The sequence below is a fragment of the Dromiciops gliroides genome, chromosome 1 (assembly GCF_019393635.1).
Source record: "Dromiciops gliroides isolate mDroGli1 chromosome 1, mDroGli1.pri, whole genome shotgun sequence".
NCBI classification, from domain to species: Eukaryota; Metazoa; Chordata; class Mammalia; order Microbiotheria; family Microbiotheriidae; genus Dromiciops; species Dromiciops gliroides.
The window spans coordinates 434,302,113-434,328,081 of NC_057861.1; the positions used below are offsets into that span (position 1 = coordinate 434,302,113).

At 36.5% G+C, this 25,969-nt stretch overlaps 1 protein-coding gene across 1 annotated transcript in view; it reads left to right on the forward strand.

The window, feature by feature from the left end:
• Positions 1-53: 53 nt before the first annotated feature.
• Positions 54-25,969, forward strand: part of GFM2 (GTP dependent ribosome recycling factor mitochondrial 2) — a 60,681-nt gene continuing 34,765 nt past the window's right edge. Inside the window, exons 1-8 of the mRNA XM_044005409.1 lie at positions 54-205; positions 4,786-4,875; positions 7,685-7,769; positions 13,428-13,476; positions 14,003-14,100; positions 16,380-16,505; positions 16,601-16,689; positions 23,326-23,414. Coding sequence (XP_043861344.1) covers positions 4,810-4,875; positions 7,685-7,769; positions 13,428-13,476; positions 14,003-14,100; positions 16,380-16,505; positions 16,601-16,689; positions 23,326-23,414 — 602 coding nt within the window. The 5' untranslated portion in view covers positions 54-205; positions 4,786-4,809. The remainder of the gene's footprint in view (positions 206-4,785; positions 4,876-7,684; positions 7,770-13,427; positions 13,477-14,002; positions 14,101-16,379; positions 16,506-16,600; positions 16,690-23,325; positions 23,415-25,969) is intronic.

Genomic DNA, 25,969 nt, shown 5'->3' on the forward strand with positions numbered 1-25,969 from the left:
TGTCTATCGCTTCACACCAGCGGGAGCCAGGACGGAAATCGTCGGCGGCCACATTTGGCTGTTGCAATCCGGTGGCGGAAGCAGAGTACCGACTTCCGGCTCGGCACTCCAGTAAAAGTAATCTGTTTAGCGGAGGGTTTGCAGAAGCAGTTGATCGACTCCCAGACCAGTCAAGCGGCCCTCTGAGGAGGGAACTGAACCTCAGGTGGGTCCCTGGGGGCTCCTCCTACTGATGCATTCACGAAATTTGCTTTTCTGCCCGCTCCAAGATTGTAAGCTTCCTGAGGGCCGGTACCGGGGGACCGTGTCCGCTCTGAGCTCCGCATCTCCCCCGGCACCCAGTAGATCCGTAATTAATGTTTGTAGCCTGACGTGAATGAATGAACTTCATCTGGGGCGGTTACTTTTTCCTAAACCAGTCAGTCAACCAACCAACAAATGTTAAGCGCATGCTGTGTGGAAGCCGCTCTGTGCAAGGTGCTAGGGTTGCAAGGGCAGAGAATGAAACGATTCCCAGTACCAGCGAGCTTACAATTCTAATGGGGGAGACCACAAGCACATGCAAGAAGATATGCAACATAAATATAAAGATAATAAATACAAATATAAGCGAAGTAGTTAAATGCAAGGTTGTTTGGGAGTAGCACCAGCAATGGGGGGTGGGGGGGTGGGGCTGAAAAGGCCTCATGCACAGGGTGGTTCGTAAATCGCTTCTTAAATAGAAGACCTCTACGAGGTGGAGGTAGGGAGTGCGTGCTACCTATGGGGCATAGCCAGTGCAAAGGGGTGGGGATGGTAGATGGACTGTCATGGGTAAGGTAGAGAAAAAGCTAGTTTGGCTGGATCACAGAATCTGGGAGGGGGAATAATTCCAATGAGGCAGCAAAGTTAGGTTGGGGTCAGGTTGTATAGAACTTTACCTCCCAGTTTATAGTTATTTGATCCTTGAGGCAATAGGAAGACACTGAAGTTGACTCTTTCCTATTAGATTGTGACTTGCCTTTCCATCTCCAAGTTGCCTTTCCATCTTAGCTCAGTGCTGGGCACATTGTAAGTACTTAATAAATGCTTCTTGACTTGATTAGAGGAATTAATCCTCCCCCACCTCACCTCATTCATTCATTCATTCATTCATTCATTCATTCATTCATTCATGTGGGGCAATGAGAGTTAAGTGACTTACCCAGGGTCACACAGCTAGTAAGCCAAGTGTTTAAGGCCTGATTTGAACTCAGGTCCTCTCAAATCCAGAGCCGGGTACTATATCCACTTCACCACCTAGCTGCCACTCAAAAGCTTATATATATTTTGTTTTGTTTTGTTTTGTGGGGCAATGAGGATTAAGCGACTTGCCATGGGGATGGTGACGGGAGCTCACAGCTCAGTCAGATATCAGAAATGTTTCAGGCTGTGCATACTCTTTAATCCAGCAATACAACTGCTAGGTTTATATCCCAAAGATATCCCCAAAAAGAGAAAAAGACCTATTTGTACAAAAATATTTATAGCAGCTCTTTTTGTGGTAACTAAGAATTGGAAATATAAGGAATTCCTATCAATTGGGGAATGGCTAAACAAGCTGTGGTATATGATGGTGATGGAATATTATTGTGCTATAAGAAATGACAAACAGGATGATTTCAGAAAGGCCTGGAAAGACTTTTATGAGCTGATGTATTGTGAAGTGAACAGAACCAGGAGAATGCTGTGCAAAGTGACAGCATTATTGTTCTATGAAGAACTGTGAATGACAACTATTCTCAGTAATACAATGATCCAAGATAATCCTAAAGGACTAATGATAAAGCATATTATCCACCTCCAAAGAAAGAACTGATAGTGATTGAACACAGATGAAGCATGCTATTTTTCACTTCCTTTCATTTTTCTTTTATTCAAATTTTCTTATACAAAATAACTAATATGGTAATATTTTACCTAATTGGGCATGTATAACCTATATCTGATTGCTTGCTGCCTGAAGGATGGGGGAGGAAAGGGAGAGAAGGATGGATAGAATTTGGAACCCAAAACTATAACCAAAAATGTTTATTACATTAAAAAAAGCATGGAGAAGAAAAAGATAAATATATGAGTTATGTAAATTTATTTTTAAAGTAATAAACATTCTTATTTATAGTTTTGTGTTCCAAATTTTATCCCTCCTCTCTCCCCTGAGGCATAAGCAATCAGATATAGGTTATACATGTATGATTATGTAAAACACCATATGTAATGTAAAACGTTACCAACATAGTATAAGAAAAATTGAATTAAAAAAATGAAAGAAAGTAAAAAATAGTATGCTTCAGTCTGTGTTCCATCTATATCAGTTCTCTCTTTGGAGGTGGATGTTTCATCAGTAGTCCTTTGGGATTAAACAAAACAAAAAGAGCTGCTATAAATATTTTTGTACAAATAGATCTTTTTCTCTTTTTGGGGATGTCTTCAGGGTATAAACCTAGCAGTGGTATTGCTGGATCAAAGGGTACACACAGTTTTATAGCCCTTTGGGCATAGTTCCAAATTGCTCTCCAGAATTGTTGGATCTTTTCACAACTCCACCAACAGTGAATTAGCATCCCAGCTTTCCCACATCCCTTCCAACATCTATTATTTCCTTTTTTTTGTTATATTTTCCATCATATAACTTTAAAAAGTATTTCAGGAGGGTATTCTGAATCCAAAAGGTTGCTGGCAGAATGGGCAGACACTGACATGGAAAGTAATTTATTCTTCATGGTAATATGGAGGGAATTAGGGCTCTAAACTGCTGAGGTCACTGCAAATCATTCAAATATATCTGTATTATTACTGCTTTTAGAAGATAGAAAGGCATTTAGTTAGGATTCTGATTTGCGATTTGAATATAAAAATAAACAGTGGTTCTAGTCCATAGGAAATTAATTTTTTTTTTCAGAGTGCATTGACTTGAAGGCCATTGAGTGGAAAACACAGGTTGTAATGATATTAAACTGCCCTCTAGTGGCCTCAAGTATACAGTACACATCAGGAAAAATGCTCTAATTCCAGCCAGGAGAGATCATTCATGCTGCAAATGTCTGTGGTTTTATTTACACCAAGTCTTCTTTTTTCGTAAATATTATACCCCAATTCTTTTTTTTACCCCAATTCTTTTTTTGTTTATTTGTTTGTTTGCAGGGCAATGAGGGTTAAGTGACTTGCCCAGGGTCACACAGCTAGTAAGTGTCAAGTGTCTGAGGCTGGATTTGAACTCAGGTCCTCCTGAATCCAGGGCCGGTGCTCTATCCACTGCACCACCTAGCTGCCCCCCCTACCCCAATTCTTAATGTATATTTAATATTGGCTATTTTTCTCCTCAAATTTCAGAAACTATGGTCTAGGTGATTTACAGAGTGTGATTTGAAGTGTATTGCAATATAATTTAATTTAGTTCTGCTTTACAAGTCTAAATATAAGACACTGTGGTTAAAAATATATATTTTTAAAAAACCACCACATTCTCTGCCTTCAGGGAACTTCCCCTTTACTGAGCAATGTAATAATTTAGTTCTGTAGGGGCAGCTAGGTAGCGCAGTGGATAGAGCACCGGCCCTGGATTCAGGAAGACCTGAGTTCAAATCCAGCCTCAGACACTTGACACTTACTAGCTGTGTGACCCTGGGCAAGTCACTTAACCCCAATTGCCTCACTTTAAAAAAAATTAATAATTTAGTTCTGTACAAAATATATGCAAAGTAAATTTGGGGAGGGGGAGAGTACTAAGAACTACGGAAATTGGGAAAGGCTTTGTGATATTTAAACTGAAGCTTAAAAGGAGTTAGGAATTCCAAGAAGCAAAGGTTAGGCATGGCTGACAACGCATACGGAGACAGAAACAGAAATACTGAGTAAGGGAGCAGAATTTGGAGAAGAACCAGGAAGAAGCAGTATTACAATAATCCACTGAAGAGAGTGAATCCTGGAGGAGGAAGTGGTCCTTAATGTTGGGTGCTACAGAAAGGTTAAAAAGGATGTGGAATGAGAAAAGGTGCTTGGATTTATGGTTGATGCTGCATATTATAGGAGGCACTAGCTCAAGTGATAAACAATGTTGGTAAAAGGGAAAAAAAAGTATTACCAAGTATATCACTTTTTTCTAATTTTTCATTTTCATATTCTTGTTGAATCTTGTTTGTTCCTATATTCATATTGAATCCTATTTATCAGTTTCCTATTTTCTTTTGTTTTGGTTTGTTTTGGTTTTTTTGAGGGGCAATGGGGGTTAAGTGACTTGCCCAGGGTCACACAGCTAGTAAGGTGTCAAGCGTCTAAGGCCGGATTTGAACTCAGGTCCTCCTGAATCAAGGGCCGGTGCTTTATCCACTGCGCCACCTTGCCCACCCAGTTTCCTATTTTCTTATGGTACTTTATCCAGGGCTAGGAAACTTATAAAGGATAGAAAGCACTCAGCTTGAGGGAAAATAAAACTATATGGAATACTGATATTTTCATGAATATCTTAGCTATCATTTTTTTTGCAGCTTAAATTATTTTACCATGTTAAAGCACCAATCTTTACTTTTGAGTATTTGTTTCAAATGAGGAATTTAATTTTGGAGAATAAGGGGAGAATGTTTAATCTGTGAGAACCAAATATGTGTTTTCTTGTTTTTAGGTAAAATGTTTATTTTCTAACTAATTTATTAAATTTTTGTTAAAAAAGTTAAGAAAAATATTTTCCACTTTTATTCAGCAAAATACTTAAATTCCATAATTTAAGAATTAAAATTTAATTTTGTCATTGTGTTCTTTTTCTTTCAGTGAATAACTATACTAAATAAGACCATGATGTTGATGAAATTAAGGAAATTTATAGCGAATCAACAGAAAGTATCCAGGTTGCATATTAATGTAAGTTTTTATAGTTCTAAATATTTGCTTTTAAATGTCCACAGAGCATCATAGATTTAGAGCTTCAAAGGGCCCTTAGAGGCCAACTAGACCAATCCCCTATTTTATTGATGAAGAACTGAGCCCCAGAGAAGTTAAGTGTATGTATGTATGTATGTATGTATGTATGTATGTATGTATGTATGTATGTATGTATGTGTGTATGTGTGTGTATGTGTGTATGTGTGTATGTGTGTATGTATGTATGTATGTATGTGTATGTATGTATGTATGTATGTATGTATGTGTGCGTGCACACACAAACATATATATAGAATTTAATACTCGTGCCAAAATTACCCATGTAATTACACATGCACATATATCCCTAAGTGTCAAGTTTACTGCCTAGGTAGTGATTACTAAACCTCATCTTAATGTACTCCTGAATAATGTAAGTACTATCTTTTTTTTTTTTGGTGAGGTAATTGGGGTTAAGTGACTTGCCCAGGGTCACACAGCTAGTGTTCAGTGCCTGAGGCTGGGTTTGAATTCAGGTCCTTCTGAATCCAGGGCCAGTGCTCTATCCACTGCACCACCTAGCTGACCCCAGTACTATCATGTTTTTAAAATGCTTGGAAACAAAGTTAGGTTAATTAAAATAATTTAATAATATAAAATAAACATATATAGCAAAATTGTATTTTTGTGGAACACAGAAGGTGTAATTGTATGGCGTATTAGTGTTGAGCTAGAATGTTTTTTATTTGCTCCCCTTATTGGGACATGTTTTTCTATATAGAGGAACTTACCTCATTTGGAAATAGTTGGTGACCCTTGGCTTCATGTACAGGCAGTGATAGTATTCAGTGAATGTTTTAACTTTCTACTAGTTAAACCATTTAAAAAAACCCATTAGCTAGTTATGTACTTGCTGAATTATCTATTTGAACATCTCCCCAGTTTTTTATATCCTATCTTCCCTCAAGTCATATATTCTGTAAAAAATGCTTCTTTCCTCCTTGAGGTAACAATTAGTTAAAAACCTTAATCAGAGTTTCCTTTTTAAATTAGTCACGGAGTCATAGATTTAGAGCTATAAAAAAGGAATCTCAGGAGCTATGAGACCCTCATTTTACAAAGAATGAAACTGAGTCCCAGAGAGATTAAATGACCTATCCAAGATCACACCACAAGCAACTGAGGAAAGATTTCAAGCCAAGTCTTCTGACTTTAAGTCCAGCATCCTCTGCATTGATTGTGGGTTCAAAACCTGTCTCTACCACTTATTGCTGCTGTGAACTGGAGCAAGTCACTTAACGTAGGTTTTACTTAGTTCCTGCTCTGAAGAGACTTTTTTCCCCTTTGCATGGTAAGAATTCATTCTATAGAAGGAAGTTCATCCTTTAATTTCTTTCCAATTTACAAACCATCTTCTTAGAACAATTTGCCAACTTCTTGGCTACAGGCATTTAAAAAAACTAGCTTTGGTTCTGATCCCCATTCACAAAAAACCCCAGGATTTTGCAAAATGCCATTAATGAATAGGATGCACTCCAGACACATTTTCTTTTCTGTGTGTGTGTGTGTGTGTGTGTGTGTGTGTGTGTGTTTTGTGGGGCAATGAGGGTTAAGTGACTTGCCCAGGGTCCCACAGCTAGTAAGTGTCAAGTGTCTGAGGCTGGATTTGAACTCAGGTCCTCTTGAATCCAGGGCCAGTGCTTTATCCACCTAGCTGCCCTCAGACACATTTTCTTGTCAGGTATTTACTAGCACTTACAAGTCCCTTAACCTCTTTGACATTTAGTTTCTTTTTTTCTTTTCTTTTTTTTTTTTGGTGGGGCAATGGGGGTTAAGTGACTTGTCCAGGGTCACACAGTAAGTGTCAAGTGTCTGAGATCAGATTTGAACTCAGGTACTCCTGAATCCAGGGTCGGTGCTTTATCCACTGTGCCACCTAGCTGCCCCTGACCTTTAGTTTCTTTATCTGTTAAGATGAAGGGTTTACACTAGATGAGCTCTATGATTTTATGATTTTAAATTGAAATACCATGCAAGATACAGAGTTGTGTTAGAAAAGGGTGCTTATGGTACAAATATGTCATTAAACATTAGTTAAAATTAAATTAACTATTCTGACAAGCTTTAAATAGGCATTTTGGAAGTCTTGGGACAGAAAAAAAGTGCAATTAATGCTGTAGGGCAGTGGTGTCAAAAACAGATCCTACAGCCTCATGTTGACATAGAAAACTACAACTTAACTTTATCTGTGTTCTATTGTATTTTTTAAATTTTGTTAAGCATTTCTCAGTTACATTTTAATTTTGTTCAAAAGGAGTTTGACCAGTTTTACACACCTCTGTTGTAAGTGGTAGAGATGCTCTAGGCCTTAACAGAAGTTTATGATAATATGTCATGGGTTTCTTCATTACCAATGAATGATACCCAGGAATCCCAGTCCAAACCCACCTTCTGCCCCCTTTCCACCTCAAAAAAACCAGACAAAAACCCAAATTTATCCTCCCCAGGATAATTGGGAAGGAATACCTATTGACCCCTCTAATTTATTTGCTCTTCCTCCCTCCCTCAAGTCACCTAAAAACAGGATATGAAGTTTATCTACCAGCCTCATTTGTAGTAATTTTAGATTGTCACTTCCAGAAAGGTTAGGAGTCCTTTTTTATAGGATTTAACAGAAATTTAAAGGATCGAATTGACCCCAGACAAAGCATATAATGCATGCCAGGAAAATTACACTACAAAAGGAAGTTTGCTTCTTTTTAGGTGTGTTTCAGTAAAACTAACTTCTCATTTTTCTTTTTCTTTGAAGCACATGTGTTCCTGTAGAACAAGAGTGATTTTAAAGGGATTACTATCACGAGTTTTTCTTGGAAGAAATTATACTTCCCTACCAGGTATAAGTTTTGGTTACCTCTCAATTTGCCTTAGTTTTTTTCTGTCTTCTTGTATTTGCCTTCTACCCTTGTGATGTCCTTGACAGCAGGTACTGTGTTTTATCTTAGTCATTTTATCTCCCTTACCATCTAGCACAGTGGCTCTGTATGGCAGGTGTTTATGCTTGTGGTGTGATCTTGACAATGAATTATACAGTTCTGCTCAAGTTCAGGTTCAGAGTGACCCTCTGAGGGCCTCAAACTCTGAGAGACTGTGTTCTGAGATAATTGTTTCTCGTACATATTACAAAAAATAAGCTCTTTATTCTTACAAGAGGTAGTTTTCATTCATCGTGTGTCTTGAGGTCACAGGTATGGTAGGGGCAAGCAGAAACGTCCTTAAGAAGAATAGGGGAGGGGAGAGGCAGAAAGGAAGCTGTGTTCTCCTCTGCTTGGGAATCACAGAGAAATCAGAAGAGTTGGCGAATATAAATGTGACCAAATTAGACTTCGAGATCTGCTAATAGATTTCTTTCTACTGAGTGGGTAGACATGTTGTAAAATATTCACTTATTCTTTTTTTTTTTTTTGGTGAGGCAATTGGGGTTAAGTGACTTGCCCAGGGTCACATAGCTAGTATACTGCTACTTAAACCTAAAGGAATAGAGTAAATGACTTGCAGTAGTTGTAGACTATACTAATATTAATGCAGTCTTAAGATTGCATTAGAATTTTTGTTAATGTTACATTGAATTTGCAGTCAGTAAAAACGTCTTTTAGGTTTCTTTAAGTCATGTTAAAACTTTCAAGTCTTTTTTTTTTTTAATCTTTTTACCTGCCTTTATGATATGTCCCTTCCACAGGACCCACTCTCTGACAGTTGATCAACAACAGCAACACATCACAACATTAAATAAAGCCCTTATCCTAAACATACATAGTGCAAGAAAACAAATGTCCACATTGGCCATGTCCAAAAATATATTCCTCTTTATACATTTTAAGTTCATCACCTCTATGGCAGGAGGTTAAATTATGTGTTTTCCTTTACAGGTTTTTGGACTTCTGTTCTATCAGTTCATTGATTAGAATTCTAATGTCTTTTAGAGTTGTTTTTCTCGATAATGTTGTCATTGTATAAATTATTCTCCTAGTTCTGGTCACTTTGCTCTATAATAGTTCATAGAGGTCTTCTCTGTTTCCTCTGAAATTGTCCATTTCACCACTTCTTATTGCACAATAATATTCCATTCTCTTTAAAGTACAATTTATCTATTCCCAAGTACAAGGACACCTCCTTAGTTTCAATTTTTTAGCTACCATGAAAAGAGTCACTATAAAGATTTTTATAGGGCGCAGCTAGGTGGCGCAGTGGATAAAGCACTGACCCTGGATTCAGGAGGACCTGAGTTCAAATCCAGCTTCAAACACTTGACACTTACTAGGTATGTGACCCTGGGCAAGTCACTTAACCCTCATTGTCTTGTAAAACAACAAAAATGAAAACAATTTAGCTATTGCTGTTGTTGTTAGCTTGGATATCTTCCAAAAAAAACTTGCTGTTCCTATCCTTTGATTTGAAAGAAAACTTTGAAATTTATTGATCCATTTATCTATTGGGGAGTAAGACTTAGTTTTAGAAATTTAAATCAGTTTCTTATTTTGGGGGGATTGTGACCTTTATTAGAGAAATCTGCAGCAAAGATTTTTTCCCCCCATTTACCTCTCTCCCTTCTAATTTTAGCAATATTAGATTTGTTTGTGCAAGGACTTTTAAGTTTTATAGTATCAAAATTGTCCCTTTTATCTTGTATGATCTTATCTCTTGTTTAAACATGAACTTTTCTCCTATCCATAAAGATAATTTCTTCCATACTCCTCTAATTTGTTTCTGATTTGACCTTTTATATCTAAGTCAAATATCCATTTAGACCATATCTTTTTATGTGTCATGAGATTGGTTTAGAGCTAAATTTTTCAGTCTGTAACCCAGTTTTCCCAGTAGTTTTTGTCAAATAGTCCTTCCCCCAGTAACTGTGCTATTTGTGTTTATTAAACACTATGCTGCTGTGTTTGTTGACTTTTCTATGTTACCTGTTATTGGAACCTAATCTGTTCCATTAATCAATTTTTACTTTATAACCTGCATCAAAAATCACTTTAGGGGCAGCTAGGTGGCACAGGGGATAGAGCATTGGCCCTGGAGTCAGGAGTACCTGAGTTCAAATCCGGCCTCAGACACTTAACACTTACTAGCTGTGTGACCCTGGGCAAGTCACTTAACCCCAATTGCCTCACTAAAAAAAAAAAATCACTTTAAAGATTTAGGATCCCTTCCTTCCTCCTTTTATTTTATTTTTTCATTGTTGGCCTTGAGATTCTTAACCGTTTTGGTCCTCCATGTGAATTTCAATATTTTTTCCATCTCCATAAAATATTTCTTGGGTTGATTGGTACAGTAATGAATAAGTAAGTTAATTATGCAGTATTATCATTTTTATTATATTTGCTCAACCTATCCATGAGTGATTAATGTTTCTCCATTTTACCTTCATCTTTCTTTATTTCTGCAGAGTTCTTTTAGTTGGATTCATATAATTACTAGGTGTATCTTTGTACAGAGAAACTTCCAACAAAGATTTTTTTCCAATTTATGTATCTCCCTTCCAATTTTTATAATATAAGATTTGTTTTTGCATTGTTTTTGGGTAGCATTTCTTTTTATAGCTCTTCCTATTAGATTTAGTTGGTAACAATAAGAATGCTGATGATTTATCTGATTTTATTTTATATCCTATAGCTTTTCAAAATTTATTAATTCATGATTTCAATTAATTGTTGGTTGACTTTTTAGGGTTTACAGTCAAATTTTAATCATATCAGTGAAAAGCAATAATTTTACTTCCTCTTTGCCTATGCTTAGTGCCTGGATTTCTCTCTTTTCTCTTATTGCTACAAGTAGCATTTCTAGTGTTACTGGTAAAAATGGATGTTCTTGCTTTTTTATTTCTTTAGCTTTTCTCCACTACATATAATGCTTGCCCTTTGATTTAGATAGGTAGATCCATTAGTTCCTTTACTTGTTAGTGTTTCTAATAAAAAAGGTGTTTGAGTCTTTTCACATTTATTGATATCACATATTATTAATATGACCTATTATTTATAGTTTTCCTTATGTGAAGCCTAATTGTATTCCTGGCATGAATCCAACAGGGTCATGGTATATATTCTTTCTAATATTTTGTTGTAGCATACTTGTTAATCTTTTATTTAAAGTTTTTATATCAGTGTTGATTAGGGATATTGGTCTGTAATTTTCTTTCTCTGCTTTGGCTCTTTCTGGTTCTGATATCAAGACATTATTTGTATAGTAGAAAGGGATTGGAAGGGTGACTTCTTTTCTCATGGCAAGCAGTTTATACACTATTGCTATTAATTCTTTCTTGAATGTTTTATGAATGTTACACAAAGCAAGTGTTCTTTTCACAATCCTAGGTATATTGCTACTGAAACCTAGAGGAATAGAACAAATAACTTCTAGAAGTTGAACACAATTTAGTCTTAAGATCACATTGAGATTTTTGTTAACAGTTAGACTGAACTTGCTGAAATAACCAAATCTTTGTCCATGTCTTGCTGTTAAATTCCATCTGATATTTCGTAATTAACTGTTTAAACCTTAGTACAAGACTACATTCATGCTTATTAAATTTAATCTTTTAGTTCCATTATAGTTAGTGATAGTAGTGTGTTTTTATCATAAATGGGGAAAATGTCAAATGAAACATACTAATCAGCTTTTGAACAGAGGTGGAAATTTAGCTAGCTATTCATAATTCAACTCAACAAACATTTATTAAATGCCTGCTATCTGAAATAGTAGCTGTGTGACCCTAGACAAGTCACTTAACCTTGTTTGCTTCAGTTTCCTCATCTATAAAATGAGCTGGAGAAGGAAATGGCAAACCATTCTAGTATCTGTGCCAAGAAGACCCCAAGTTGGGGGGGAGGGTTATCTCACTAAGAGGCATGACTGAAATGACTCAGCAACAACATATGAATAGTATTGTGCCAGGCTCTGGCATTCAAAGATAGTGACATCAATATTCAAGGAACTTTCTTTGGGGGTGGGAGGGGATACAAAATGGTCTCAGATAAGTAAATAATGGAAGAGGCATGAGAAAACACTAATAACTGAGGAGAGGGGAGGGACAGCAAGAGGGATGGAATCAGGGAAGACTTCACAGAGCAGATGCTACCTTAGTTAAACCTTGAAGGAAAATAGACATTTTGATGAGTAAGGGTGATTGAGCTCATTCCAGATAAGGGAAACAACTTGTGGGGATTCATTGAAGCAGAGGATGAAATCTTTAGTTCAAGAAACAGCTAATAGTCCTTTAATTAGCTTTGGTTCCATTAATTTGACTGTTCTGAGTATGGGTATAGCATCTTTCGGATCCTCACACCCATTCAATGTCAGGTCTTTAATCAATACAGTAAAAACATTTTTTTTTGTTATTTTTATTAAAATCCCTCATTTACCTAGAGATTGGGGGGGGTGAATTGTAGAAAAATTTATATTGAGACAAATTTGTAAATTAATTAGAATTTTGCTTTTACATCAGTAATAATAAAGGTTATTGTGAACACTAAAAATAAAGTTGCCATTGTCAGCTTTTCTTTTTCTAGCAAACTTAACTAAATTTCTCAAGGAACAAACTGTTACAGTTTCTGTTCTGGTGATGCCTTTAGCATTAGCCTAGGAGGCAACATCTAAAGAAGGAAGGAATGAAGCATTTATTACACTTTCACTGTGTACAGAATACTGGACTAACCCATGAGGATAAAAGCAGAAAAGCAAGGCAGCTTCTGCTCTGAGGGAGCCATGGTGGCTGCAGGGCCTGGGTTTGGAAGCACAGCTGGTGCTCTTGGTGGGCAGTGGTGCTTCTATTCCGTGGGTTCTTGGGCTCAGGATCTGAGGGGAGGTTAGTGGTGCCCTGTACACACCGCCTTCAATCTTTCCCTCCTGGTCTCTTGATGGTTCAGCTAGACTAGCTTGTCTGCCCTGTGGGTAGAGTTGGTTGGCTGTTGTTTAAAAGGTGGAAAGCACATGAAGATGATAATTGCTCACTAGGAACTATCAGCTCTTCAGCATCAGTTTTCACTATAAATGAGATAGTTTATCTAGAGTTTAGTGGAAATGCAGTAAAAATTTTAGTGACTCAGTATTTTTTTTTTGGCAGGGCAGTGAGGGTTAAGTGATTTGCCCAGGGTCACACAGCTTATACATGTCAAGTGTCTGAGGCCGGATTTGAACTTAAGTTTTCCTGAATCTAGGACTGGTGCTTATCCTAGCTGCCCCAAGTATTTTCATTTTTAATTGTGTTGGGTAGTTCTGTAGGTGTTAAGATATAAAAGTTGTAAGACCATAGGTTTAAAATCTGTTCATAAATCCTTTTTTAAAGAAATACTGAGGTAAACATTTTATTTGTTGTTTTTTCCTCATTTTGGTTGTGGAAGAAATTCTAGTTACTTGAAAGCTTGGAGTGAGTTGGGTTTTGGTTGGTTTTAGCTTTATTTGGAATTATCTAGACTTACTACAAATTTATTTTTTGTAAATTTCTTAAATAAATCAAAGCTTCTAATTTTGCCTTTTTTCCCTTCTCTTTTGTATAATAGAAAATGATGTCAAATCTCTCCGTTCCATCATCAACCCTCCTATGTCTAAGTAAGCAACTTCATAGATTTTACCTGCTTTTACATTCATATTAATTTGTGAGACTGTGGTTTTCCTCTTTGTTATTCCTTATTAATTTAGAGAATGCTATAATTTCTATTACTTATTCCTGACTAATAGTAAACTTGAATGCGTATCTGAAAATCAAATTGCTTGCTGTTTGTCTCTCAGTGCTTTAATTTTAATAATGTGGTAGAATACATGTCATGTTTTCAAGATTCTAACAGTTTCTTTTATGACCATTTCTGTCTAATTAGGAGTAATGTAAAGGTATGAGGAGATATATTTTCTTTTTTTAAAGCTAAGTATTGCCACCCTTATTGTACAGATAACATAAAATACCATACTACTTCATGTTTAAATCCATATCACTCCTTTATGAAGCACTATAGAAATGTGTTATTTCCTTATTTGCAATTCAGTTAAAGGCATTCACATCACTTATTTTGAGTTAATTCTTATGTTTACTCATTTAAATTAATTACTGTGTTGTCTAAATTTTTTTTTCTTTAAACAGAATTCGTAACATTGGAATTATGGCTCATATTGATGCAGGCAAAACCACAACCACAGAGAGAATATTGTATTATTCTGGTTACACCAGATCTTTGGGAGGTGAGAACGGGTTTCCAAACAGAGCTAACCAATTAATTAATTAATTAGTTTTTTGGGAGGGTAAACATTTTTAATTCCTTCAACATCATCAAATGACACAATTTCATGATCCCTTCAGCACCCTCATTGCTTTCATTTGAACTAGCACATACTTTCTAAAATATGCCTCCCAGAACAAATGTAACACTCCAATTGTTATTTGACAATATACAGTGAGATGATCACTCCCCAAATTGAGGATACTCTAGCTCTTAAAGCACACCAATAGTGTGCTGGTAAATGTTTAACAATTGGTTGGGGGGGTGGGTGGGGATACAAAACAAAAAGCAATATATATATATATATATATGTTTTTTTTAATAAAGTATTTTATTTTTTTTCCCGTTACATGTAAAGATAGTTCTCAACTTTTGTTTATTTAAACAAGCTTTCCAATTTCAGATTTTTCTCCCTCTCTCTCCCCTCCCCTAGATAGCAGGTAATCTGATATAGGTTATATATATACACACACACACACACATATATATATATATATATATATATATATACACATACACATAATAACATTAAACATATTTCTGCATTAGTCACGTTATAAGAGAAAAATCAGAGCAATGACGAAATACCTCAAAATAGAAAAACAACAGCATCAAAAACAAAAGAAATAGTATGATTCATTCACCATCTATACTCCACAGTTCTTTTTTTTTTTTTTCCTGGATTTGGAGATTCTCTTCTATCATGAGTTCCCTGGAACTCTTCTATACCATTGCATTGGTGAGAAGAATATAGTCCATCACAGTAGATCATCACACAATGTTGACAATACTGAAAAAGCACAATATTTTTAAGTTTCATCTACATTAACACAGATAATTTAAATAAAATTAAAAGTGGTATTGGAAGGTATTTTGATGAAGAAATGCAGTAGATGGCCTTTTATCTTGTCATGGCAGTAGTTAAGTATGGTCATTTTCCTGAAGTATTGATATAATCGTATCCTTTCTCTAGCTCTTAGAGTCTTGATATTGTACTGAACTTAAAGTAATATTTATACAAAAGAAAAAAATCCAGGATTGAAAATTTGTGATTCTTTCCCCACGTTTCAGTGTTTCCATTGCATTTCTTACCTCAAGTATATGCTTTAATTATTTTAGTTACTCAGACAAATGTACTACATAAGATGTGGCACAGCTGACACCAAGAGTATCACTAAAGAGTACCTTTCTTCTCATAGCCCAATGGTTATTCCAAACATTGAATATTTTTATCTTTTATCATCTTTGTTCATTTGGTGAATGTGAGAGAAAACATCAAAGTTTTAATTTGTGTCTCTCCTGTTGTTAATGTTGAACATTTTTTTCACATGATGTTTTGCATTTCTCTTTCTGAAAACATATCCTTCAAGCATTTAGCTATTGAGGAATAGCTATGTCTATAAGGTTATAATAATTCCAACTATATCATTGGTATTATGGGAAGAGAAAGAAATAAACATTTATTGTGTCTACTATATGCCAAGCAGGCAACTAGACAACACAGTGGATAGAACATTGGCCCAGGAGTCAAGAGAACTTGAGTTCAAATCTGGCCTCAGATGCTTCCTAGAGCTGTGTGATCCTGGGCAAGTCACTTAACCCTATTTGCCTCAGTTTCCTCATCTGTAAAATGAGCTGGAGAAGGGGGTGGCAAACCACTATAGGATCTCTGCCAAGAAAATCCTTATGGGGTCAGAGTCGGACACGCCTGAAATGATTCAACAACAACAACAAAAATGTGCCAAGCACTGTGCTAAGCATTTTACAAAGATTATCTTATTTGATTCTTACAGCAGCCTATGGGGGAGGTAGGTAGTGTTGTTATCCTCATTTCACAGTTGAGGAAACTGAGGAAGGCAGGTTAAGTGACAGAAGTGTCTGAGGTTTGATTTGAGTTCAGTTTGTCCCTACTTTAGGTTTACCATTTTATCCACTGAGCCATCTACCTCCCTTGAATCAGATTTTTATCAGAATATTTTAGGCAAAGATTTTTCCTGTTAATAATTTAAAAGTCTAACTGAATTGATTTTGTTTGTGCAAAAGTTTTTTAATTGTATGTGATCGAAACTTTATTTTTCTTCATTTAATTAATTAAACCAGGTCTTCATGGCTTAGAAATTGTTTCTCTATATATCATATTATCTTTTATTGATAATTTCTCTAAAGTAAGTTAAAACTATTTTGTCATGAGAATACAAAAATTATTGACTAAATTGATGTATGTATCTTTTTTCTGGGTAGATGTTGATGATGGGGACACAGTGACAGATTTCATGGCCCAAGAGCGAGAAAGAGGCATTACCATTCAATCAGCTGCTGTTACATTTGATTGGAAGGGCTATAGAGTTAATCTCATTGATACACCAGGTATAGTACAATTAATACATTGATAACCAGGTACAGATATGCTGTTATTGATTTCTGTTACACTTTGAACATTTTATTTATAATCTTTTCCTTAGGTCATGTGGACTTCACTTTAGAAGTTGAACGCTGTCTAAGAGTATTAGATGGTGCAGTAGCTGTATTTGATGCTTCAGCAGGTGTAGAGGTAAAAAAGATTTATTAATATTATTAAATATTTATTAATATTTGTTAACATATTCCAAATAAAATGGAGACTTGCTAAATAAATTGATTAAGGCTTGCTCTGAGATTTTTAGTATTATTTTCTAGTTGTAGATAGCTCATAGAATCAAAGTTTCATTACAAAGTATTGCATAATTTAATTCTTGTATTTAGTCTTAGATGGAAGTTATTCATCATTTTTTTTTTGTTTGTTTTGTTTTGTTTTTTCTTCTTTGCAGGGCAATGGGGGTTAAGTGACTTGCCCAGGGTCACACAGCTAGTAAGTGTCAAGTGTCTGAGGCCGTATTTGAACTCCTGGATCCAGGGCTGGTGCTTTACCACTGCACCATTATTCATCATTAAAAGACAGTGTCAGGGGGTGGCTAGGTGGCACAGTGGATAAAGCACCGGCCCTGGATTCAGGAGGACCTGAGTTCAAATCCGGCCTCAGACACTTGACACTTGCTAGCTGTGTGACCCTGGGCAAGTCACTTAGCCCCCATTGCCCTGCAAAAAAAAAAAAAAAAAAGAGTGTCAGAGGGGCAGCTAGGTGGCGCAGTGGATAGAGCACTGGCCCTGGAGTCAGGAGTACCTGAGTTCAAATCCGGCCTCAGACACTTAACACTTAGTAGCTGTGTGACCCATGGCAAGTCACTTAACCCCAATTGCCCCACAAAACAAAAAACAAAACAAAACAAAACAAAAACAAAAGACAGTGTCAAAAAAAATCGAAAGAAAGAAAAAAAAAAGATTGTCATTCTGTAGGAAATGTAAAGTTTAATGAGGCCTGCTTGACTATCTTAAATTATTATGTTACATTTTTGAAGTATAATTTATCCCATTTCGATTTTAAAAATACACTTGTTCCAAATCCCCTTCTTTTTTTTTAATAAAGTATTTTATTTATTTTTTTTCCCATTACATGTAAAGATAGTTCTCAACTTTTGTTTATACAAGCTTTCCAATTTCAGATTTTTTCTCCCTCCCTCCCCTCTCCCCTAGACAGCAGGTAATCTGATATAGGTTTTATTTTATATATATATATATATATATATATATATATAATAACATTAAACCTATTTCTGCATTAGTCATGTTATAAGAGAAAATTCAGAGCAATGAGGAAAAACCTCAAAATAGTTTGGAGATCTTCTTCCATCATGAGTTCCCTGGAACTCTTCTGTACCCTTGCATTGGTGAGAAGAATATAGTCCATCACAGTAGATCCACACACAATGTTGATGATACTGTGTACAGTGTTCTTCTGGTTCTGCTCATCTCACTCATCATCAGCCCATGCAAGACCCTCCAGGTTTCTCTGAACTCCTCCTGCTCATCGTTTCTTACAGCACAATAGTATTCCATCACATTCATATACCACAACTTGTCCAGCCATTCCCCAATCGATGGGCATCCCCATAACTTCCAATTCCTTGCCACCACATAAAGAGCAGCTATAAATATTTTTGTACATGTGAGTCCTTTTCCCTGTTCCATGATCTCTTTTCAAATCCCCTTCTTTTATGCTCTTTGCCCAAATACTTTGTGTATAATTTGAAAGCGACATTATTTCCTCCTTTATTAATGTTGTCACCTTTGACCTGTGTATTCTGCTTTTGCCTTTAAACTCCCATTAAAAACCTGTTATAGACATTGATTCTTCCCTATTATTTATAGTGTAGCCTAATTACCATTTCCCCTAGGAAGCTTCCTTGTTCCTTTCAGTCAATGATGTCCTTCCTTGTTAAGATTCCATGCATCATTGTACATCTCATTGCCAGATTGTCTTATGGAAAGAACACTGGCCTTACAGTTTGAGTAACTGAGCCTTCGTTTCCTCATCTGTACAATGAGGAGATAATACTTTTCCTGCCCATTGCACAAAGCTATAGACTGGTGATTTCTTTTGTTCTTTTCCATTCTGTTGTTGTCTTGTATTTTACCTAAGAATAGAGGTTGTGGTCCCCCAGTAGAACAAAATATCCTTGGGAAAAGAAGCTATTTTTTCCTTAAAAAAAAACAAAAAACCTCAGCACTAAGTCATTTTCATAATGCTTCTTTTTCTAAATGGACCAACCCTTCTCTCTCAGAGAGCCATCCCTTGTGACAAAGAACAAAGCAAGAAGGTAAAAGATCATCCAATCATGGCATCTTCCCAGCATGGACAGTGTGTACCATCCATGGTCATGCTCATCATCCCTATTTTTTTTCTTTTTTTTTGTGGGGCAGTTGGGGTTAAGTGACTTGCCCAGGGTCACACAGCTAGTAAGTGTTAAGTGTCTGAGGCCAGATTTGAACTCAGGTCCTCCTGAATCCAGGGCAAGTGCTCTATCCATTGCACCACCTTGCTGCCTCTCATCATCCCTATTTTTGCAAACAATGGGGAAGTGGATTTTTTCTTTTCTTTGGGACAACTTTTTTGTTTCTATCTTTGGTGACCCCCGTATTTGGCACAGCCTTTGAACATGGTAGACACTTAACAGTTATTCATTGAATTGAGAGTTGTCTGAACATGGAACAGAATTGACTATCAGCTATTGACTGTTTTGGACTTTGTCTGTTATTGATATCTTTTACTTTCTTATTTCATTTCCTTGTATATCTCCTTCTGCTAGAGAACCATATCATAGCCTTCTTACTTTCTAATTGAATCAGAGATCTAGAGCCAGAAGGTACCTGCCTCAGAGGTTATCTCTTCCAATCTGCTGATTTTTACAGATGAGGAAACTGAGGCCCAGAAAAGCAAAATAACTTGCCCAGTGTCGCACAGATAGTAAGTGGAAGAAGTAGAATTTGAACACAAATCCTATGATTCCAGAGCCAATGCTCTTTTTACTCTACTTCCAATCTTCCTGTAAGTTTGCTCTTGTCCTTACTCTGTATTTTCTAGATATTTTCTTAAGAGACACATTCTATTGACTTCATGCTCTTTACCTAGATTTTGTGATATGCTTGAATAATAGATTTCCTAATTTATGATGCATTAAGTACTTTAACGCAAGTAGTAGGGGAAGCAGTCTTTGGATTTCTTTTGTTAATTTGTTCATAGGTATTTTCTGTATTTGTTTTGGTTGTCTTTCCCAGTATTGGTTTTTTGTTTGTTTGTTTTTTTGGTTTTTTTTTTTTGGTGAGGCAATTGGGGTTAAGTGACTTGCCCAGGGTCACACAGCTAGTGTCAAGTGTCTGAGGCTGGATTTGAACTCAGGTGCTCCTGAATCCAGGGCCCGTGCTCTATCCACTGCGCCACCTAGCTGCCCTTTTCCCAGCATTGTTACAGAAGTAAGTTGTAGGAGTCTGTTTTTTGGTTTTGGTTTTTTGGGGTTTTTTTTGGCAAGGCAATGAGGGTTAAGTGACTTGCCTAGGGTCACACATCTCGTAAGTGTCAAGTGTCTGAGGCTGGATCTGAACTCAGGTCCTCCTGAATCCAGGGCCAGGGCTCTATCCACTGTGCCACCTAGCTGCCCCAGGAGTCTGCTTTTTAGGTGGACCCTTTTATTCTTTTGGAGCAGCTAGGTGGTGTAGTGGATAGAAGGCTGGGCCTGAAGTCAGGGAAATTCATCTTCCTGAGTTCAAATCTGTTCTCAGACACTTCCTAATTGTGTGATCCTTGGCAAGTCACTTAACCCTGTTTCCTTCAGTTTCTTTATGAGCTGAAGAAGGAAATGGTAAATCATTCCAGTATTTTTGCCAAGAAAACCCCAGATGGGGTCATGAGAAGTCAGACATGACTGAAAACTACTGGACAACAATAACAGCAACAAGAACAACAACAACTATGCTTTTCTCACTAAATGACATTTATTATGTGTGGTTTGAAGCCTTAATGGACAATGATAGTTTATGATATCTGTAGCCATAAAGCTTATATAACCCCATACCCAGGAATTTTTAGAGTGGAATTTAGTGCTCACACTATTAGAGGAAAAAAACACAAGCATTGATATTTGTTATATACTTGTCTTTATTTTTTAAATATATTTTTATGATAAAATATATATATTTAAAAATAAAATATTTTTAAAAATTTTCTTTAAAAAAAAGCACGTTGATAACTAACTTGCTATGAAAATAAGTTTTTCTTTTTGTCTGAACCTATAATTTCCTTAGAGTATGGCGTTGTCAGTGAAAAACTCGCAGTTTTCTGTAAATGCACCGCTCCTATTTCTATTCACCTTACAGTCTTAGAGAGTTGCTAAAATCTTCCCCATTCAGAAGCTCACTGTCTTTTCTCTATACCTCATTGACTGTCTTGTGAAAATGTAATAGCTAATCAGTCTTTCTGTTACTGACACTGATGGAGTGTCCATATGACACTCCAGTTCCTACAAGATCTTGCTATCGGGTAATATAAGGCATACTTTTCCTTCATATACCAAGTGTGTGCTGGCTACACAGCAAAAGATTAAACCTAGAAGTATATAATGTATTTAACTAGGTAGAATAGTATAGTGTTCAACTAACAGTCCATATCTTAAATCTATAGAGTAAATTTAAGCCTACCTAAATATTAAGTCATCAGAAATTTGAACATAAATTAGTCACCTTAGGAAGGTAATGGATCTCTTGGAAAAAGAGTTATGTTTTTGGAAATACAGTGTGTGAATGCCTTGGAAGAAAGGATTCCTCCCCAAATGATTTATCACTTTAATCCAGTAGGAGTAATATATTTTGTTATGTTTGAATATTAAGGTAAATTGAGAGATAATGGTCCAAGCATAATCAATCTATTAGTTAAACTAGCAGTAACCAATAAATTGGATCTGTGGTCTCTCAATAACCAAAGACCCTGAGGTGGGGCTTGCTAGCCTTTATGTAGATTTGGGATATATTGATTGTGTCCTCAGTGTAGCTTCTGAAATTGAGATGCAATAAAATATGAATTGATTCTCTGCTGCTTATGCTAATTTTGGCTCTACAATTAACACCAAAAAACCAAAAAAAACCATAGGTGTTCCACCAGCCAGTACCATGCCATCCATATGTGGAATCACTGGTTATAGCAAATGGAGAAGTTTTGAATACTGTGGATAAGTTAGTTCACTTACCTTGGCAATATACTTTCCAGAGATGTACACATTGATAATGAGGTTGATGCCTGCATTGTTAGAGCTAGCTCAGGGTTTGGGAGGCTCTGAAGGAAAGTGTGGGAGAGAAAAGGTATTAGGCTGCCTACCAAACTGGAGGTCTACAGAGATGTTGTGCTGACCTCATTGTTGTACGCTTGTGAAACCTGGACAGTATGCCAGCACCATAGGAAACTGAATCACTTCCATTTGAATTGTCTTAGGAAGATTTTGAAGATGTCCTGGCAGCATAAGATACCAGACACTGAGGTCCTTTCTCAAGCTAAATTGCCAAGAAATCAAACTCTGCTGTAGAGAGCACAACTCTGATTGGTTGGCCACGTTGTTCAAATGCCAAACATACACTTTCCTAAAAGACTATTTTATGGAGAACTCACAGAAGGCAAGCGCTCACATGGTGGTCAGAAAAAGTGATAAAGGGATACTCTCAAGGTCTCTTTTAAGAACTTTGGAATCGATTGCATGACCTGGGAGACACTGGCACAGGACTGCTCAGCATGGCATGCCTTCATCAGAGAAAGTTCTATGCTCCATGAGCAAAGCAGAATTGAAGTAGCACAAAAGAAATGCACGACATGCAAATTTAGAGAATCCAACCCAGGTGTTAACGTGGATTATTTGTGCCTAACCTGTGGCAGAGTATTTCTAGCTCTTATTGGTATGATCAGCCACAGTCAGACACACTGTAATTTGACTCTAACATAGTGATGCCGTTTTGGTCCTCTTCGAGAACAAAGGACAGCCACCACCACCATAGATTTGGGAAGTATAGGGTCAGGTAGGTGGGGAAGATAATGTGATTAGTAACAGGGTAGATAGCTTATGGGGGTTAGGACAACATGACATTACATTAAGGAAAGAGGGATAGCGCCCACATGGGGGTAGTAACCACCCCTCTCCAATGATTAGGGATTGTTTATTGTTTTAAGAGACCTATCCACATGTTGTAATCTTTGCAAGAGGATCAAAACTGCCAGACTTGCTGTCTCCTTGTAAGAGATAAAAACTCTCCTAATTAAACAAAGACAAGCAAGGACTGATGACATATCTTTTGGGAATAGTAACAAGTTAACTTGTTGGGCTTAACAAACATATCCAACAACTATACTGGGGGTATGCATATGAGAGATAACAATTTTCCTTTTAAACTAAGTTAACTCAGAGGAAAAGTTGAATTCTTGAGCTCAACTCAAGGACATAAAAAGGTGACTTTAGTCAGATGCAGACTCAATTATAAAATTAATACAGCATAAAATCAGTTATATTGTAGAAGAATATAGTAGTAATCAATGCAGTAGAAACTTGAGGTAACATTAATTTTGATCTTTTTTAATGCTCAATAAATGTTTATTGAATTGAATAGTCATATGTATAATTAGCAAAATGTAGTGATTCCCCTTTTGATCAATGTTAGAAAAAATTAATTCTCTGTTAAAATTAAATGAACTTATAATTATGACATAACTATTCCATGCCTGCTAATAAATGTTTATTATTGTAAAATATGTTTATATTTTCCATTATCTTTGTCTTAGGCACAGACTCTGACAGTATGGAGACAAGCTGATAAATACCGTGTGCCCCGAATCTGTTTTATAAATAAGATGGACAAAACTGGAGCAAGGTATTGAATTTGTCTTTTGTTTGTTAAGATGAGAAAATTATTTGGGCCTTGAATGAAGTAAAATTGAAGTTTACAATCTGAATTATGCAACTATTCTGGAGAATCATCATATATATATTTTGGTGGTCACACAGCTAGTAAGTGTCAAGTGTCTGAGGCCAGGTTTGAACTCAGGTCCTTCTGAAACCAAGGCCAGTGCTTTATCCACTGTGCCACCTAGCTGCCCCCATCTATATATCTTTTTTTTTTTTTTTTGCCGGGCAATTGGGGTTAAGTGACTTGCCCGGGGTCATACAGCTAGTAAGTGTTAAGTGTCTGAGCTCGGATTTGAACTCAGGTCCTCGTGACTCCAGGGCCGGTGCTTTATCCACTGCGCCATCTAGCTGCCCCTTTATATATCTTTTGATGATATTTTTTTATCCTCTTTTACATACACAGCAATAAAACTTAGAATGGTAGTAAAAAAGAAGGTAGTTGCCATACTGGGACAACCATAACTCTAGAGGGATGAGAGAAAAATATCTGCTAAAACCTGAAGCTTTTAGAAGCATTGGGTTCAGGAAAGGAGGACACTAGATTAAGAAGAGAGGAAGGGTTTAGAAGGTAGACACCAAATACTGGAAAGCAGTACTAGCTTAGGGAGTTTGACTTTTAGGCTGTGGGTCAAGGAAAAAGGGAATATGGTTTAAGGAAATTTTGTGGGCAGAATTAAGGGACATTTCTGAACAGGAAATAAGGTAGATGAAGAGAGCTAATCCCAATTTTTATTTTATTTTATTTTATTTTATTTTTGGTGAGGCAATTGGGGTTAAGTGACTTGCCTAGGGCCACACAGCTAGTAAGTGTTAAGTGTCTGAGGCCGAATTTGAACTCAGGTCCTCCTGAATCCAGGGCCAGTGCTCTATCTACTGCACCACCTAGCTGTCCCTAATCCCAATTTTGAAGGAGAAAACCTGAGGTTTAGACAGAAAGGACTTTATTTCCTTAGCGGCCAAACAGAGCCAAAATGAATACCAAACCTAGATCCCTCTGGATGTAGTTTGTATACCAAAGAATGGACACTAATCCTTTATACTCTGTGCAGAAGACTTAGTAGGGGAGGAGGGAGTGCAACGGTTTTAGGGGTACAGATGGAAGAAGGAGAACCCTCATCTCCCCCATAATGTGGCATAACTTAAAAAGCAGCAAAACTATATGGCAAATCATCTTTTGCAGACAGACCTCAGGAAAATAATTGATTTCAGCAGTGGGAGGTGTGATAGTTGATTAGGAGTTATTTTATATATATATACATACACATGCACATATATACATACATACATACACACACATATATACATACATACATACACACACACATATAAAATACCATTAATAGTACTTTAAGAGATTTACAACACAGAGAAAGACCTGCTGGGGGCCCATGTACTACTATGAATATATTTGGAGAATATGTAATTATGTATGTTATGGCCAATCCAAAACTGGCTTGTGTTATTGTATGTGTTGTATTTCTGCATGATCTCTACTAGAATTGATATATTTTTAAATGTATTTTTTGTCTCTATTCATTAATTGTATTAATAATATAGGAGTCTTTTAAAAAGTTGTATGCTAAAATTATGACCTATCTGGGATCCTGAGTTGTTGTTCCCATTGACTCCTAACTCCCAGGAGTGGGAGACCAAATGTCTATATCCAAGTAGGAAGTGGAGGAGGGGATGGGAGGAGGGTGGCAGATGGGTATGATAATAAAAATGAACCTGAATTCCAACATGTCTATATGCCATATATTGCCAGCCTCTTAACTATATGAAAATTGTGTATGGCTAAGCCTGGTTTATAATAAAAGGTGTATGAAATTAAGCAACACAAAAGTGATAGTTAGAACCTTTGTTCTTGAAATTTCAGACTACCCTCTTCTCTTTGACAACATTTATTGTGTCTCTTGAAAAATCACTAGACCACAAAAATAGAACAGAAAATTATAAAAGAACAAACAATTCTTTGTCAGGTATCTTTGTCTTTATCTCAGACTAGATGATATCTGGACAGGTGTTATACAAGAGGTGGCCTTTGAATTGATTCTTGAAGGACCTAAGATTTCAACATGTCGTTATAAGAAATGAGGACATTCAAGGCATTGGGAGTCAATCCAGCAAAGTCATGAAGATAAAAAATTATGTACAGGCAATAAAAAATATTCATTTTGGTTGTACGTGGAACAAAGAAAGGCGAGACGAGGCTGGAGGGTAGGCTATCCTAGATTGTACAGGGCCTCGAATGCCAGACTAAGGAGTTTAGATCTTACTCTTTATGCATTTAGGAGCCATTGATGGATTTTGAATGGAGAAATATTAGGATCTGTCTTCTGTGAATAAAGAAGATTAATTCATCAGTGAAGTATGATTTAGAGGGGGAAGACTGGTGAGGAGGTTCTTTGAGAAAATCCTGAAGGTTCATTTTGAGTGTCAACATCATATAGTGGAAAGTGATGGCTCTCGAGTTAAAGACCTACAGCTTTTAAAAAATTTATACTTATTTTTACATCCCAT